At 36.4% G+C, this 18,675-nt stretch overlaps 1 protein-coding gene across 1 annotated transcript in view; it reads left to right on the top strand.

The window, feature by feature from the left end:
- The window catches only part of DYTN (dystrotelin), a 72,470-nt gene extending 55,747 nt beyond the window's left edge, over positions 1 to 16,723 (top strand). The window contains exons 10-12 of the mRNA XM_037741498.1: positions 2,128 to 2,287; positions 4,749 to 5,241; positions 15,994 to 16,723. Coding sequence (XP_037597426.1) covers positions 2,128 to 2,287; positions 4,749 to 5,241; positions 15,994 to 16,097 — 757 coding nt within the window. The 3' untranslated portion in view covers positions 16,098 to 16,723. The remainder of the gene's footprint in view (positions 1 to 2,127; positions 2,288 to 4,748; positions 5,242 to 15,993) is intronic.
- Positions 16,724 to 18,675: the final 1,952 nt, after the last annotated feature.

Genomic DNA, 18,675 nt, shown 5'->3' with positions numbered 1-18,675 from the left:
CCTGACACCTCTTGTTAGTTGTCATAACAAACACAACACATTAGGTCCAGAAAACGGTGTCTAGACAGGCTGACTGAGAATACTTCTTGGTTGTTGGCTGTGTGAAACCCCTGGGCTCACTGCTGTCTGAGAAACCCATCATAAAGTTATACCTGAAACTCCTATTACTAGCAAGGATTTTGGAGTCAGGTTCCTGTTTCACCCGAGTATGACTGTCTTGGAAGTTAGAGGGCTATCTTTCAGAGATGCCTGCTTTGCATGGGAGCCCAAACTAAATTTCAAGAACTCCCCAGGCTCTGTGCAGTTAGGAATTTCACAGGTTCTAAAGCACAGAATTATTGCATTTCATACCAGATGGCCAATTTCCACAAATTTCACAAATATGCTAACACGAGTGATCAAATAAAATTACTTTATTTAAACAATTTTAGTTGTAAACCTACTATATGATAGAAACTATTTTATGCCTCGGCCAGAAGACATGGCAACATACACACACACACACACACACACACACACACACACATGCAAAATTGCCAAAATAAAGAGACAATAAGCAATTAAGTAAGGAATAGAGTATATAAGTAAAATAATAAGTAAAGCATGTATTATGTCACTGCATGGCTGTCTAGAAGTTTGTAGGCTGGACTGTGCAGGCTCTGTAGACATGTAGACATAGTGAAAAGCCACAGAGACAAATAAAGAAGGGAAGAGTTTGGCCATGCTGGAGGAGAGGTTGGGGTTGTCGTTTGTGGATTCAAGTAGGGCAGTCAGAGAAGGGCACTTCTGAAAAGGCACCTTGTGAACAAAGACTTGAAGGAGGTGAGTGAGGGAACTGAGCAATGACCTGGGGAGGAAAGAGTGTCCAGGCAGAGGGAGTTGAAGAGCAGATTCTAAGCGGGGAACAGGCCTGGGATATTCAAAGAGGAGCCTGAAGCTGGGAACAGGGCAATGAATAAGCTGGAAAGTGAGAGATGAGGTCAGAGACGGAAGTGGGGTCTGTGCCATCTTTGTGGGGCTTGGCCACCTCTATAAGGACTTCCTTTTACTCTAAATGAGGAGGGGAACCCCTGGAGGGTTCTGAGTAGATGAGCAACATAGCCTGCCTTTTGTTTTAAAGAATTGCCCTAACCCGACTACCCGGTTCATGTGTTTTTTCAGAGACAGGGTCTCGCTCTGTTAGCCAGGCTGGAGAGTGGTGGTGCGGTTATATCTCTTTGTACCCTCTAACTCCTGGGCTCCAGTGATCCTCCTGCCTCAGCTTTCCAAGTAGCTGTGACTACAGGTGCCACCACACTCGGCTAATTTGTGTGTGTGTGTGTGTGTGTGTGTGTGTATGGGGTCAGGCTGGTCTCAATTTCCTGGCCTCAAGGGATGCCCCAGCTTGGCCTCCTAAAGCACTGGGATTACACACACACACACACACACACACACACACACACACCCATGAATGAGTGCACCCAGCTTCTCAGTTCATTCTTAAACCAATGAACAACTTGACAGAAAGAGAAGCCAAAGTAGACACACAATCCATCAATTGCAATATTCTTCCTCCCTGTGTTCCTGGTCAGCCATGATGGGTGCACTATCATTCTGAATGGAGTATTTCTAGACAAAGGATAAAGTACAAAGTCAATATTCCTATTTAATTAGCCAGTAGAGGCAAGCTGTCAAAAGTAACCTGTAATATGCCTGGCGAGTTTTCTGAAGTACTTCTAAAGCCAGTGGAATGCTTAGTGGAATTGTATCCATAATATACACAAAGGCAGCTGCACATGATGAACAAAATGTCAACAGTATTGATCGATGTGAGATAACAGTTGAGCACAGGGTTTTCCAATAGCCGGGTGTGGTGGCACGCACCTGTAATCCCAACTACTTAGGAGACTGAGAAGAATCACTTGAACCCAAGAGGCAGAGGTTGCAGTGAGCCTACATCATGCCACTGCACTCTCTAGCCTGGGTGACAGAGCAAGGCTCCATCTCAAAACAAAAACAAAACAGTTGAGGCACAGGGTTTTCCAGCATCTTTTTTCACAAGGAGGACTGAAATACATCTTACCAGGGCTCTAATTAGTGTGCTGGCACCTTACCCTTCCAAACCACTCACATCTGTTCTATTTTCAGGCTTCTTAAAAAACAGTTAAACCAATACAAAGACAAGCTGCAAGCTATATACACCTCCCGGGAAGAAAGAAGTTGCCAATTTGAAACAAAGATTCACAGACTCAAAACCAACCAGGATAGTCTATGGACCAAGCTACAGCAGATAAGACAGGACCTACAGGTATAAAATGTGAGAGGCACTGGCCATCTGGACCACCTGGAAATCTAACCTTGAGTCCTTCAGCCAAGAGAGGAGCTTCCCACCTTACCTTGATCAGCCTCTTCCCTTGAGTCCTCTCCCCATACCCTGACCTCCCACTTCCATCCTCCAAGCTATATCCTATTCCTCCATGAAGGTAGTGTCATTGAAAGACAACAAGATCTGTACCATTTGGGAACAATAGACTTTGGGGCAAAGTGATTCTTTATAGCATCAGTTTTTTAACCTTTTGGTCTCAGGATTCTTTGTACATTCTTACAAATATTTGAGAACCCCAAGGGGATTTTGGTTCTGTGGTTATATCTATTTGTATCTATATCTATTGTTATAGACATAACCACAGAAACAAAATGAAAATTAATTAATGAAAATTAAATTAATAAAATTAAAGAATAAAGTTAATGAGATTAAAACTGAATTGTTAAATAAGTGAAATAAGTAACAAAATTAATGCAAATTAAAACTGAGAAGTTAAAATGTATTCACTATCTAAAACATAAAATTAATAAGCCCATTAAATATATAGATAACATTTTTAAACAACACGTTTTTCTAAAAACCTTAGGGGAGTGGCATTGCTTTACATTTTTCACAAATCTCTTTAAATACCTGGCTTAATAAAAGACAGCTAAATTTCTGTAACCACTTCAGCAATCAATCTGCTGCAATGTGTTTTGGTTGAAGTATCTGAAGAAATCAGGCCTCACACAGATTTGCAATTGAAAGAGAGATGAGTATATTAATAGCCTTTCAGATACTGAGAAATACTTCTCTTTTATACTAGCCCAAAACATGATAGAGGACAGCTTCTTAAAGGATAGTTTCCATATGGAACCTGAAACCATATTTATGTCACACTGTTTCATTAATATTCAGCGTTCTTATATGGTCTTTGAATGGGTCACCTAGCCGTGCATGAATGTGTAACACTATACATTGATCATTTGGAAAATATTGGTTCATCGAGCTATGCTGAATGTCCTAATGCTCATTCATTTTATTAAACAGGATCAAAAAATTCACATTCATTAATGTCACTACTAATCTCATTAAAAATTGTTTAAGAAATGGAAAGCTATCAAGCTCATGGTGGTAGATGCAAGTTTTCCAAAATTCTAATTTTTGCTTGAAAGCCTGCTTTTTTATGCATGTCAATATATATTTTAGACAGGGTCTTGCTCTGTCACCCAGGCTGGAGTGCAGCGGCAAGATCACAGCTCACTGCAGCCTTGAACTCCTGGAGCTCAAGCAATCCTCCCACCTCAACCTCATGGCTAGCTAAGATCTCAGGCTCATGTCAGCACACTGAGCTAATTTTTAAATTTTTTGTAGCAAGGAGGGTCTCACTATGTTGTCCAGACTGGTCTTGAACTCCTAGCCACAAGCAATCCTCCCATCTCAACCCCCCAAAGTACTGGGATTACAGACATTAGCCACGGCACCCAGCCTTAACTGTTATAACTGACAGCAAATACTGCTAATTGTTTTCCTTGCAGTGGCATTCTTGCTTTGTTCATTTCTGAGGAACTGACAAATACCCAAGTCTGAATAATCATAATCTGTCAGTCTTTCTTTGACACATAGGCAACTCTTTTATTTCAGTACACATTAGAAGTGTCTTATGCACACTTCACACGTTATCACACAAAATATTTAAAAGACTTGTTAATATTTTTTAAACTAAGAAATTTGTCTATTCCATCAAAGGTGTTGTTAAGCAGAACTGGCTTTTTTTTTTTTCACTGCTAGTGAATGAGGGTGAAGAATACCCTGATAATTAGGGCTGTTTGATGTCGCTGTCTTGATTCATGCTAAAGAACCAGCAGCTTTACTTACTGATCTTGCATCATCAGTGCACATGTCAATACAATAAACAAATCATATCTGAGTGTCCTTATGAACATAATTTTGACTTCGCAAACCCCTAGAAGAGTCTTGGGGATCTTCTAGGGTCTGCGGGCCACACATTGAGAACAGTGCTTCACAAGGTGCACATCTCTAGATTTTATACCTGTGGCTTACTGTGAAGCCCCTCACAACATACCTACCAGAAAGATTATTATAAACCTGCTTTATTGTAATGATTTTAATCTGTCAATTCATATATGCTTATGTTTTCAGAAATTCCTTAAGATATTTTTAGAACCTGGGCTTTTTAGAACCTAGAATTTTCTTAAATTTCTTGTAATTATTCCCTCTGTTATTTTAGAACTTGAGCTGTTCCAACTCTTGTAGAGAGTTTTATGTTGACATAGAATTAGCAGCATAAATTAAAATTAATAGTAATGATAATATATTTTCAGAGGAGAAAGAAAAGTCTTGTATTAGAATGCTCTGTTGGAATGTTGAAATATAATGCATTTACGAAAAGGTAAGATAAATGTTAATTTCTTCATAAAGTTTTCTTTACCTGTAATCCCAGGCAAGGTTGCAGCCACCCCATCCTTCATCTTCTTCCTTTCACGGTGTGGAGACCAAGGTTGACCATTCTCCAACTGAAAAAGTTCCAAAGAGAGGGGATTATTTGCAGATCAAGAATGCCACCGAAGATGGTTCAAGATGGGAACCTGTTCCTAATCCTGAGGAGGTTGACAGAAGTCACAGAAGTCACACAAATGCAGAGCATGCTCTGCAAAATCCAAAATCACCAGAGACCACATTGCACAGCACCAGAGCACAAAGTCACACACAAATGATGCTGAAAAAAGTCATTAGCGCCCTACCCAGTTGTCAGGAGGGACTGAAGCCAGATACCCCCAAAAAGGCTCCTGATGAAATGAGCAGTCCTGCTGTGGCAGCTGTGGAAAGGAAAGAAGCAGGTAACATCAAGGAGAGAAAGGATGAGCTGGAGGAAGAGGAACTGCAAGAACTATTGTCAAGACTTATGAATGCCTTCAATCTAGAAATGCCGTCAGGTAAGGCTTTCACTATCCATAGACATTGTGATTGCTAAGGATTCAAGTTGCCTTTCAAAAACTTGATTTTATAACAGCCCAACAACTCCAATTCATCTAGTATATAGCAGTTCTCTGAATCTATTGGTTATCAGTAGCATCTCTGAACTTGATTTCTCATATTACCTCATTCATAGGGCTGTTGTGAGCAGTGAAGGTGATAAACCATGTGAGACTTCATTATAGAACTTGGCACATAGTGAGCACTCAGTAAATGCTTGTTATTTTGTTATTGCAAAATATTGTTATTAGTATCAGTATCTATTAGTATTAGTATCTAAAATATTAGTATAGATACTAATATCTATATATTCGTATCAGTATCTAAAATATTGTTATTAATATCAGTATCCCTAAATAACATATACCTGGGCAGCCTATGTCACATTTAAAAATGGGGATAATATTGTAGTGCTCTTTCTAGGGAGAATTGATTATGGTTTCTATATTATAAGTAATATCATCATTATTATCTCCTCCATACGCTATGATTCATTGCTAAATTCTGAAATCTTTAAAAAAGACCATTCTTTGCTATAGTTATTGCTTCTGTCTTGGCATGCCACTGTCTTATTTCTCATTAGGGTGTTTTGTTATCTTTACATATATATAGAGAGATGCTTCTCAGCTTACAATGGGGTTATATCGTGATAAACCCAATGTACGTTGAAAATGTTGTTAGGTAGAAAATGCGTTCAGTATACCTAACCTACCAAACATTATGGCTTAACCTAACCTACCTTAAATATATATATAGAGAGATGCTTCTCAGCTTACAATGGGGTTACATCTTGATAAACCCAATGGAAGTTGAAAATATTGTTAGTAGAAAATGCATTCACTATACCTAACCTACCAAACATTATGACTTAACATAACCTACCTTAAATCTGCTCAGAACACTTACATTAGCCTACAGTTCGCCAAAATCATCAAACACAAAGGTTATTTTGTAATAACGTATTGAATAGCTCATATAATTCATTAAATATAATACACTGTGGAGTACACTGCTGATCATTTGGCTCACTGCTGCCCAGCTTCACAAGATAACACACATTGCTAGCCTGGGAAACGTTCAAAATTCAAAATTTGAAGTATTATTTCCTACGAAACACATATCACTTTTGCACCATCATAAAATTAAAAAATGGTCAGTCCATCATAAGTCAGGAACTATGTATACACACGTGCATGCACATGCACACACACACACACACGAGTCTTGAATGATGCAGGGTTTAGGGGTGCTGGTTTCCTGCACAGTTGAAAAAATTTGCATGTAACTTTTACTCTCCCAAACTTTAACTATTAATAGTCTGCTGTTGACTGGAAGCCTTGCCAATTAACATAAACAGTTGATTAACACACATTTTGCATGTCATGTGTATTATATACTGTATTCTTATAATAAAGATAGAAACAAGAAAATGTTTTTAAAATCATAGAGAGATAAATATATTTAAGTGGAAGTGGATCATTATAAAGGTCTTCATCCTCATTATTTTCATGTTGAGTAGGCTGAGGAGGGGAATAGGGAGAAGGAAGTGTTGGTCTTGCTGTTCTAGGAGTGGTAGGGAGAGAAGAAAATTCACATATAAGTGGATTTGGACCCATACAAGTTCAAACCTGTATTGTTGAAGGGTCAACTGTATATAAATTTCTTTCTAAGAAAGCCTAAGATGTCTTATGTTGGAGTGATCATCTACAGATTTATGATAAAATGAAGGATAAAATTCTCATGTGTTTTTGCATCAGAGGAGACCTTCTCAAAATATTTCTGAGTTGGTGCATTAGTTTGCTGGGGCTGCTATAACACAGTAACACAGATTCAATGGCTTAAATGAAGAATCAAAATATATTTTCTCACAGTCCTGGAGGCCGGAAGTCCAAGATCAGTGTGTTAGCAGTGTTGGTTTCTTCTGAGATTTCTCTCCTGGGCTTGCAGACAGCTGTGGCCATGCCTTTATATGGCCTTCCCTCTATGTATGTCTATGTGTATGTCCAAATCTCTTCTTTTTATAAAAATGCCAGTTATACTGGATTAGGGACCATCCTAATGACTTCATATTAACTTAATTATGTCTTTAAAGACCTATCTCCAAATATTGTCACATTTTGAAGCACTGGGGTTTAGGGCTTCAATATATAAATTTGGGGTAGGAGGGGGGCACATTTCAGCCTATGACTGTTGGAGGGCTATAAACTGATTACATGATAATGTCAGCTTTACATAGAACTTGGTAGAATCAGCTCAATAAACTATTTGGTGATTCAAAAATGCTCTACAGTAAATTGAGTTGGAGTTATAATCTTTGTATTAACAAAAACAAGTTCAGAAATACGCCAGAAGTATGCTCAAATTGCCTGAGCAAGGGATGGGAACACTTTGTGCCTGATTCTTAAGCTGACACAAAAGTCCACCCACTGCATTTCCATCTAAACATCCTTGGGGTCATGATGAGTATTCAAAGCAAAGTCAATATCCACTTGACCTTTTTAGGAAAATTTCACCAAAAAGTTTGGACTTTATAGAAATTTTTTTAGTCTTTGACATATTAATGTTGTTTTTATTTTTTTTTATTTTTGTTTCTCTAAATGAGCTGGAGAAAGCTGATGATTTCTAAAATGTTGTATTGGGTCAACCCTCACAGATGTAGTGGCTTGATTGCACATTTTAGATTCCTCATAGACTAACCTACTACACGTATTTGGAAGACAGTATCCCAACATTTGTGCAGTTTAATACTTAAAGCTAAAAGATTCACTCATATTTCAAGTGACTTTATCAAGATATGTGTGTGTGTGTGTGTGTGTGTGTGTGTGTGTGTGTATATGTCACATCATTAAAAGGAAAATTATAAAAAGGTAAAGTATATTTCTAAATTCAATTGATGCAATAATGTATAAATATGCAATTAGCATTATCAAACCTTATAGAAAATACTTTTAAAAGTCTCAAAATATTTACTTAATGCTTTCACTCACAATCTCAATAGAACCATTGAGATGTTTCTGCAGGAAGTATGCATGATTATACAAATGTGCATATGACATGAGCAGAATGGTACACTTTTTTTATTATAGTATTCCATTCCTTACAACAATTCAACAAATATTAATTGTTCAGATTTAAAATTTCATTTTCGCTTCTTGTTAGTTTTATTTCCTTGAGGCATTTAAACATGAGAAACTATATTAACCTTCATGGCTAAGGTTTTGCTCATATATCATTCCTCACTCAATTATTTCTAATTATGTTTATATCATTATTCAATTTGATATTGAATGTGATCCTATTTTCAAACTTCACTTAGTCATTGGCAATATGGATTATTAAAATATACTTCATAATTTAAATATAATCTATGCATACTTACCAAAATTATACCAAACTTAATCAGAGCCAGAACTATGATAACCACATGGATGAAGATGTGGAAAGTGAAACAAGCTAAATCAAGGTACTTTTGTTTACTTCTGTCTCTATCATGGATGCATCAGGTAATAGCAAGAAGTTTCTAATCACCCTACTGATCCAGTTTTTTAAATTTGAGAATTGTTTAGAGAATTAGAAAGATCTACTGTTTGTAGCAGATTAAAATTTACTCAGAATGTCAATATATTTATCCAGTGTGGTCATTATCTTAGCAGTTGATTTCATTTTGGGTTGTAGCTTTTCTAGTAAGCCAACACATTTTAAAAATTAAGATAAGCCCTATATATTTAAAGGCTTAATAAGACTAAAACAGCAAACCTAATGATCAGTTTGGGGCAGTTGTTGACATTAGCTAAGTAGATAATGTGATTTCAAGAGACTATGAGAGCTTAATGGAAAAGAGAAAGTTGTATAGAAGTCACACAAACCTCTTTAAATTCCAAACTTTGGATTGAAAATCAGTAGTGAATAATTTGGCTAAAAATTGCAGTAAAAAAATAAATTTGGAAAGGTATCTACTGTTCCTTGCTTCTGTTATGGCAAAAAAAAAAAAAAAAAAAAAAGAGAGAGAGAGAGAGAATCCTCTTGTTTTAGTGTATTATTAAACTATTTTGTTTCCATTTGATAGTAAAATTTCTTGCATACATCTACTAAGTTATTTTTCCAGCTTCTTTTTCCATCTTTTTTTACTATTCATTTGCCACTATGGGTTTCAGTGATGAGAAGTCAAGACAGAGGAGTAGAGTGATGATATTAGGAGGGCATGGTTTGAGAACGAAAATGGTATCTTGGACCAGCATGAAAACACTTGCCATAGTTTTTACAACAGGCTCAATGCAAAGCAAGCAGGAAAATAAAACCCATATCCCAGCTTCTCACTTGGGTGGGAGACAATTGGACCATGCATACAACCTTCTAACTCTTCTGGTGGCTCTCCAAGGAGCTGGGCTTCTATCTAACCTGTCTCAAATTACTGACAAGACCCATCATATTCTAGATGCCTGAGAGATGCTTAAAAACAAAAGGCAGCTGAAACTAGTATGAAGGTTTGAGAAGCCCTCCAGAATCTCTGACCAGGCTTTGCTGAGGGTCTTCTATATGAGGCCAATTTTGAAGACTAAGAGAGATAGTTATTTTTTTCTATTGCACAGATACTAACATAAAGAGTAAAGAAGAAGTAACAGAGAAACATAGTCCAACAAATAAGACAGAGCTCCAAAATGGACCCATATGAAATGGTAGTATTTGAATTACCTGACAGAGAATACAAACTAATCATCATAAAGATGCCCAATGAGCTCAGGAGAACATTACATGAACAAAATGAGAATTTCAGCAGAGATAGAAAAATTTTTAAAAGAACCAAACAATAGTCTTGGAGCTGAAGAATATAACAAATAACTGAACTAAAAATGTCAATGGAATTGTTCAACAGCAGACTAGATCAAGCAGAAAAATTAGCAAACCCAAAGACAGAGCATTTGAAATTATCTGAAGAAAAGGGAAAAAAGAAGAAAGAGTGATGACAGTTTAAGGGACATATGGGATGCCAATAAGCAGACCAATATTTGCAATATGGGAGTTGTAGAAGCAGAGGAGAAAGAAAGGGTCAGAAAGCTTATTCAAATAAACAAGGACAACAGCTTCTCCAATTTGGGAAAGAAAATGGATATCCAGATCCAAGAACCCTAACAGACCCTGAATTAGATGAACTGAAAGACTTCAACTCTGAGACACATTATAATCAGATGTCAAAAGTCAAACACAAAAGAGAATTTTGAAAGTGGCAAGAGAAGTGACTTACCACGTACAAAGAAACTCTTAGATTGTAACAGTTTTTACATCAGAAACCTCACAGAAATGGGATGATATATTCAAAGCGCTGAATGGAAAAAAAACTGTCAATCAAAAATACTATACCCAAAAACTCATTAGAAAAGGTAAATAGACACAGGAAATACAGAATACTATAATATGAAAACAGTGGTATGTAAATAATTTTAATAATAATATAAAAGTTAAAAGACTCAAGTATTTAAAATAACATTAAAATATGTTAATGAACATAAAATACAAAAATATGTAAATTGTGATATCAATAACAAAATGTGGGCTGCCTGTGCTGGCTCACACCTGTAGTCCCAGCTCTTTGAGAGGCTGAGTCAGGGAATTGCTTGGAGCTAATGGTTCAAGAACAGCCTGAGCAACATAGTGAGACCACATATTTACAAAAAAATTTAAAAATTATCCAGGTGTGGTGATGCATGCCATAGTCATACCTACTCAGGAGGCTGAGAAGGGAGGATCACTTGAGCTTTGGTTTTTGAGGTTACAATGAGCTAATCACACCACTGCACTCCATTCTAGGCAAGATAACAAGATCCCATCTTTAAAATGACAACAACAACAAAACAAAAAGAAACAAACAAGAAAAGGGTATGGGGACTAAAAGTGAAAACTTTCTGAATGCAATTGAAGTTATTATCATCCAAAATAGGCTGCTATTACTATAAGATGTTTTATATAAGTCTCATAGTAAGTGCAAACGTAATGGCTGTCAAAGCTGCACAAAAGAAAAAAATGAATTAAATCATATAAAAACAAAAAAAGACAGCAAACTCGGAGAAAAGGGGCAATACAACTAAAAGATGAACAGGGAACAACTCTCAAAATGGCAAAATTGTCCTCCCCTATCCATAATTACCTTAAATGTAAATGGATTAAAGCCTCCAATCAAAAGATATACATACAGTTGCTGAATGGGTTGAAGAAAAAGACTCACTTTTGTAGGCTATGCTGTCTACAAAAGACTCACTTCAGATTTAAGGACACAAAGGCTGAAAATGAAAGTATGGAAAAAGATATTATATGTTAATGATATTCAAAAAATAGCAGGGGTGGCTATAGTTATATCAGACAAAATAGACTTTAGGTCAGAAACTCACACAAGTGACAAAGAAGTCATTACATAATGATAAAAGTATCAATTTACCCAGAAGATATAACAATTATAATAATGTATACACCAAACATCAGAGCACCTAAATATATAAAGCAATCATTGACAAAACTGAAGGGAGAAATAGACAGTGATATAATAATAGTAGGAGACTTCAATAAACCACTTACAATAATGAATAAAACCTCCAGACAGAAAGTCAATAAGTAAATAGTAGACTTGAACAACACAATAAACCATATAGGCCTAAGAGACATATTAAGACTATTTCACCCAATAGTGCAGAATATACATTCTTTTCCAGCACACGTGGAACACTTTCTGGGATAGATCATATGTTAATTCATAAAACAATTCTTAACAAATTTAAGATTGAAATCATACCAAATAATTTTTCCAACCACAGTGAAATAAAACTAGAAATTAATAGCAGAAGGAAAACTTTCTTAAACAACCAATGAGTCAAAGAAGAAATCAATGGCCAGGCTTGGTGGCTCATGCCTATAATCCCAGTGCTTTCAGAGGTGGAGGTGGGAGGACCAATTGAGACCAGGAGTTGGGGACCAGCCTGAGCAACTTGTCAAGACCCTATCTCTACAAAAAAAAGTTTGTTTTAAATAGCTGGATATGTTGGTATGTCCCAGCTACTCAAGAGGCTGAAGCAGGAGGATGGCCTGAACCTGGAGGTTCAAGGCTGCAGTGAGCTCTGATTGCACTGCTGCACTCCAGCCTGGGTAACAGAGCAAGACCCTGTATCAAAGAAAAAGAAAATTTAGATGGGCATGATGAAACATGCCTATAATCCTAGCTACTCAAGAGACTGAGACGAGAGAATCACTTGAGCCCAGGAGTTGCAGTGAGTTATAATCACACCACTGCACTCCAGCCTAGCAATAGAGCAAGACTCTGTCTCAAAAAAAAAAAAAAAAAAAAAAAAAAAAAAAAAAAAAAAAAACAAAAAAAAAAAAAAAAAAAAAAAAAAAAAAAATCACACAATCACAATAGATACAGGAAAAAAGCATGTTACAGAATTCAGTACACTCTCATGAGAAACTCTCAAAAAACTAGGAATAGAAGGAAATTACTTCAACATAACGAAGTCCAAATATGAAAAGCACACAGCTAACAACATATTCCGTTTTCTTAAAGGTGAAAAGCTGAAGTTTACTCTTTAAGATCAAGAACAAAGCAAGGATGCCTATTTTCACTACTTCTATTCAACATAGCACTGGAAGTCCTAGCCAGAGTAATTAGACAAGAAAAAAAAAAAGAAGAGGCATCTCAGAAAGGAACAAGCAAAATGATCTCTATTTGCACATGCCATGATGTTATATGTATGATGCATGGTTAGAGGTGGGGAGCAGGAGGTTTATTCCTGTTCCTTTTGTCCCCATCTAGAACCATCACTCAAAACTATTATTTTAAGTAATCAGAAAATGAAACTTCAAATTTAGCAAATTCTAAGGAAATGACCAAGGTCAGGAGAGAATTTTATTTGTATCTCATTTGTTTAGAAGGTAATCTCAAATGTGCCTGGGAATCCCAGAAATGTTTACCGGAATAGTAATGGATACACAGTTGACCCTTGAACAATGTAAAAGTTAAGGACCCTGACCCTCCATGCTGCCAAAAATCAGCATATAACTTTTGACTCCCCTAAAACTTAACTACTAATAGCCTACTGTTGAACAGAAGCCTTACCAGTAAAATAAACAGTTGATTCACAAGTATTGTGTATGTTATATGTATTATATATTGCATTCTTACAATAAAGTAAGCTAGAAAAAGAAAATGTTTTAAGGAAATCATAAGGAAGAAAAAATATATTTACTGTTCGTTAACTGGAAATAGATCATCATAAAGGTCTTCATCTTTATCATTTTTTGGTTGAGTAGGCTGAGGAGAAGGAGTTAGAAGAGGGTTGTTCTTGCTTTCTCAGATGTGGCAGAGGTGGAAAAAATCCACGTATTAGTGGGATCACACAGTTAAAACCCATGTTGTTCAAAGATTAACTATATTCATTGCTTCATACATAGATAGACAGATATAGATATAGACACATATATAGATGGAAGCAATTAATGGAAAAAGATAGACTTCCAGTATTTAAAGCTCCACGAAGGCAGAAAAACATATCTAGTTGGTTCATCTTTCAATCACTAATAAATTCATTCAACAAATATTAATCAAGCATTTGCTATGTGCCAAGCACTGTGCTTGGTGCTGGGCATTTATTTTGAAGTGGGATATGTTTATATTTTTAAAACATTCTGGCACTGTGTGGAGAGTGACTTAGAGAAAGGCAAGGGGTGAGCAAAGAGACAAGGTAAGAGCCTACTATAGTCTAGCCAAGAGATGATAGTGTGGCCCTGAACACGCAGTGATACACTTACTGCCATGGGGAAAGCTGGGAAAACTGTTACGCAGTTGGCAAATCAAGAGTTCTGTTTTGAACATATTGTGAGTTGCCTGAGAAACATCCAAATGAAGACATGAGACAGGCAATTAACATGTACAATCTGGAGCTCAAGGGAAAGGTCTTAGTACAGAGTGGCTATTCAATACATATTGGCTTGCTTCATTAATTATCGTATATAAGATATGGGCTCAGTGTTCTGGTTGCCCAGAAGAGTGAACATAGACTAAAAAACCTAATACTTTTTCATTTCTACATCTATCATTCTTGTAGCCTCTTCTCACATCCCTGATTTATTTGAATGCTAGATAGACTTTTAATTACATTTAAGTGAATTATTTTGTCATTGTGATTTTCTCTGGACTGCCAATTTCGTAAGTATTCCATCTAACATCTCATTAGGCCTCTACCTATGTGCTATATTAATTCAGTCCTTACATTTATTTAATCCCAAGTATATGCCAAGCAACATGCTAGGTGTTAGGTGCATGTCTTTGCCTATTTTTAATATTTCAAGGGACTAGAGCTGAAAAAGAAAACAACAAATAACAATAAGAAAAATTACAATATATGAAATTGATTATGGCTTTCCTATTTATTATTGCTGTATTTTAAGTTTTTATCACTGTGGTCTGAGAAACAATGTCTTAAAATAAGTTTGCTTCTGGACAAGGTTTGTTAGTGAGACAATAAAATATTATTTAGTCAAGGTCCTCTGGAACAGTATTGGAGGATAAGTGGAATTAAAAATCATGAACCCTCCCTCCTTATGTTCAACAAAAAACAGCACAGATGGACCCACAATATAAATTACGTAGCTAAAAAGTAAACAACTAACAAAATAAATCTGTCCATGTTTTCATTTCCTGTGATCTTATCTTTTTATTAATTACACAAATAATGTAATACTGCATGTTTATTGTAAATTAAAATGCTAAGTACACAGATTTTTTAAAAAATGAATTCATCATCATGCTCTTCATTCCCTCCGACCTGTTTTTCAGAGGTATCCACTATTAACAGTTTAGTCAGTTTCCTTCAAACTGTTTTCTGTGCACATATGTATGTCTCTACTTTTTCAACATAAGTTAGATTATACTATGCTTTTGCCTTCTTCACTTGTTCAATATCTTAGACATTGAGAAATGTCGTTTTTAAAATGCTGCATAATATCCCAGGGTGTAAATGTACCATAATTTATTTATTGGTATATAATTAAGTTGCTTCCAATTTTTATTATCACAAAAATACTTTGGTACATATCCTTATAATATATATCTCTATGTGCAAATGTAAGTATGTTTGTAAGATCAATTCCTAAAGACAGAACTGTTTAAGTTAAAGACTATGCATATCAAAATTTTAGTTGATACCTGCCAAATTTTAGATGTTTCTACACCACAGTCCCTAGTACAACAGATCGTAGAGGCCACTCAAACCATTAATCAGGTCACAGTAGAGCCCTGTTACTCAAAGTGTGGTGTCTGGATTGGCTGCATCAGTATCACCTGGGAACTTAACAATACATATAAATACTTGGTCTCCGTCCCAGCTGAACAGAATCTGAACTCTGTAGGTGAGGTCCAGCAATCTGTTTTAACACTCTCCAGGTGATTTTGATATACACCAGAGTTCTGGAGCCAATCGTAGGCTTTCTGGCTACTCCGATTTGTGCTAGGAGCTGTGGGAAAATGCTTCATAAGAACCTATGCCTGGCTGAATTCATAGTATTGATCGTGGTAAATAACAGCCATCTTATTTGCTAGCTAACTTAAGGGCACTGTCCTCAAGAACTGAGGAAAAAATAGATTCTGTTTCTTCTCCATGTGAGAGCTTTATCAAGATCTTTGTGAGAACTTATAGGCACGTTTCTCTGACTCTCCTGTTTGTTGACTTCAGGCCCGGAGTCTTCAGTAAACATGGATCTGTACAGTGGAGCTCAGCAAGTGTGCAGGGCCTTCTCTGCTCTTGTTGATCAAATCACCTTGCCCAGTTTGGAGTGAAATGGAGTCCAGTCTCAAAGGCTTCTTGGTGTGATGACAAAATGCAGTTGCACATCTGTATCAAAAGGATTAAGACTTCTACTTTTCTTTTAATAGTTTGGTGTGAACTATGAAGAAAATAAGTTTTGTTTTTTGATCTCCCTACTTATGTATCTTAGGTCTTCATTTCAGAGTGAAGGTTGAGGGTTGGGGGTAAGTAGAGGATGAAGAAGGAAAGAAGAAATGGCAGAGTCAGATCTCTGCATGCAATGGTCATGAATACCTCCAGAGTAACATTCAACTGTGTAACCTCATGGATGCCTGCGATGTCTTCCTCAAGTATCATGTAAATTACTGAATTGATGGTCTAATTTTTTATCTTGATGTTTCTGCTGGAGAATAGGCTTAGCAAAGAACTAAATACACACAAACACACACACACACACACACACACACAATTGACTGCATGTAAAACTGGTAACATCTGAATAAATTTGGATTATACCAATATCAGTTTCCTGGTTATAATATTGTGCCATAGTTATGCAAGATGGTCCCATTGGGGAAACTATATGAACGGCATACAGATGTCTCTGTATTATTTCTTATAACTGTATATGAATCAAGTATCTCAAAATAAAAAATTTAATATGACAAGTTTCACCAAAGCATCTGTGTGCCTTCTACCACTGTAGGTTGGATTAGGTTATAGATGCTTAACTTACTAATGTGCAAAGTAGTAGCTAAACTTTTTTGACTGTTAAAGCACTTAGATTTTAAGCATTTTCTATGTGCTAACTCATTTAATCCTCACAAGAAACCTAGGTAGTATATATCTCATTTTATGAGGAAAATGAGACACAAAGAGGTTTAGTAACTTGTCCAAAGTGATGTGGCCACACTTTGATGAAGCTGAGATTTGAACTCAGCTTCTGAACCTATACTATAACCACTACTCTGTACTTCCTTTCAATAAATATTGTGGTGATTTCAATGTTTTTGTCTATTATCTTGAGATGCAGGCCATGTAACATTCATAGAGGTTGTAGATTTTTATATGATCTGTAATTCCTAAAACTGTTTACAGAGTGAAATAATGTCCCATTGGATGGGATTAGGACTAGGTTATTCCTGTCCCATCTCATCCTAATGGTTTTTAATCTGCTTTTTAGCCTGTCCTAAACTTTTGGTTTTAGTTTTGTCATTTAGCATAGTTACTCTCCTTTTTACTTCATCCCAGCTTGTTCCTTACACGTTTGATAAGCATGCCCTTCATCAACAAGCTGCAGCCCCTGGGTCAAATTCTGCTCACTCCCTGTTTTGAACAGGCTATGAGCTAAATGTGGTTATTACATCTTTTTAAACCACTGAAAAAGTCCAAAGAAAAATATTTTGTGGCATCTGAAAAGTGTATGGTTTCCTATTTCAGTGTCCATAAACAGAGTTTTATTGGAATACAACCATATTCATTCATTTATGTATTGTGATAATGCTTTTGTTCTGCCAAGGCAGAATTGATTAGTTACAGCAGAGACTGGATGGTCCGCAAAGCGTATAGTATTTGCTAACAGACTACAGAAAAAGATTGCATTCCCTGTAGTGGAGTACCAAGGTGAGGGAAGAACCACAGGCTCTTCTGCAAGCTCGTTCTCCAAGTGTAGTGTCTCTTCGATGATTTATGAGATAATGAATTTGCATGATAGCTTTGAAGCATATGATGAAAAACATTAGAGAAAGCATCAGAATGCAAAATCATGAGCCTATATACAGAAAAGGTAGTTAAAGGGTGGCAGCCTTTTGGTAAAATACTAATTTCCCCAACCAACCAGTAGCTGAGGCTGGGCCTTCTCCCCCGCCTCTTTCCCCAAGCGTCCTTTCCCTGTAGTCAAGACTCAGCTCATCTTCAAACGAAACTGTGTTTTCTGATAATAACCCTTTAGAAACAATTTCTAGTTTAAGGAGGGCCCTAATCCTTCAATGAAAACATATACCGAGGCTTCCTTTGGACCTGAAAAGAGCAAGGGAATTGCTAACATATCTGAAATTCAAACTGGCTGTCAATCCTGTATATTGGTTATAATAGAATGATTGGAGAGTTGGGAATAATTAGAGATAAAAATAGCATTGTGTCTCAAATTCAAATACATTTGCTAATTGGACTTCTCTGCTATAAACCTTGTTCAGGCCTGGTCATTTTTCAGGGAAATAATTATTTATGGGTTCTTCTCTTACAATGCTGTTCACTTTATTTTGCTTTTCAGTGCAAAGTGTAACCACGTATAGAGTTATAATATTTAATCAAATAGCAAAAATGCTTAGTGGGAAATAATTTGTACCTATTTACACTTAAACATTATTTTATTAGTGTTTGGATGTCATTAGTGGTAACATTAAATATTGAAATAAAGAGACTCCAATCACATTACCTGGGGTCCAGAGCTTTTATTAATTTTTTTTTCATTAGAAGAATGCTTTTTTTTGCCAGTTTTTTTGTTTTGTTTTACTTTTTTTTTTTTGGGACACAGTTTCGCTCGTTACCCAGGCTGGAGTGCAATGGCACGATCTCGGCTCACCGCAGCCTCCGCCTCCTGGGTTCAGG

The sequence above is a fragment of the Cebus imitator genome, unplaced genomic scaffold, assembly GCF_001604975.1.
Source record: "Cebus imitator isolate Cc_AM_T3 unplaced genomic scaffold, Cebus_imitator-1.0 Scaffold101, whole genome shotgun sequence".
In the NCBI taxonomy this organism is placed as follows: domain Eukaryota; kingdom Metazoa; phylum Chordata; class Mammalia; order Primates; family Cebidae; genus Cebus; species Cebus imitator.
This window is presented reverse-complemented; position numbering and strand designations above follow the sequence as displayed.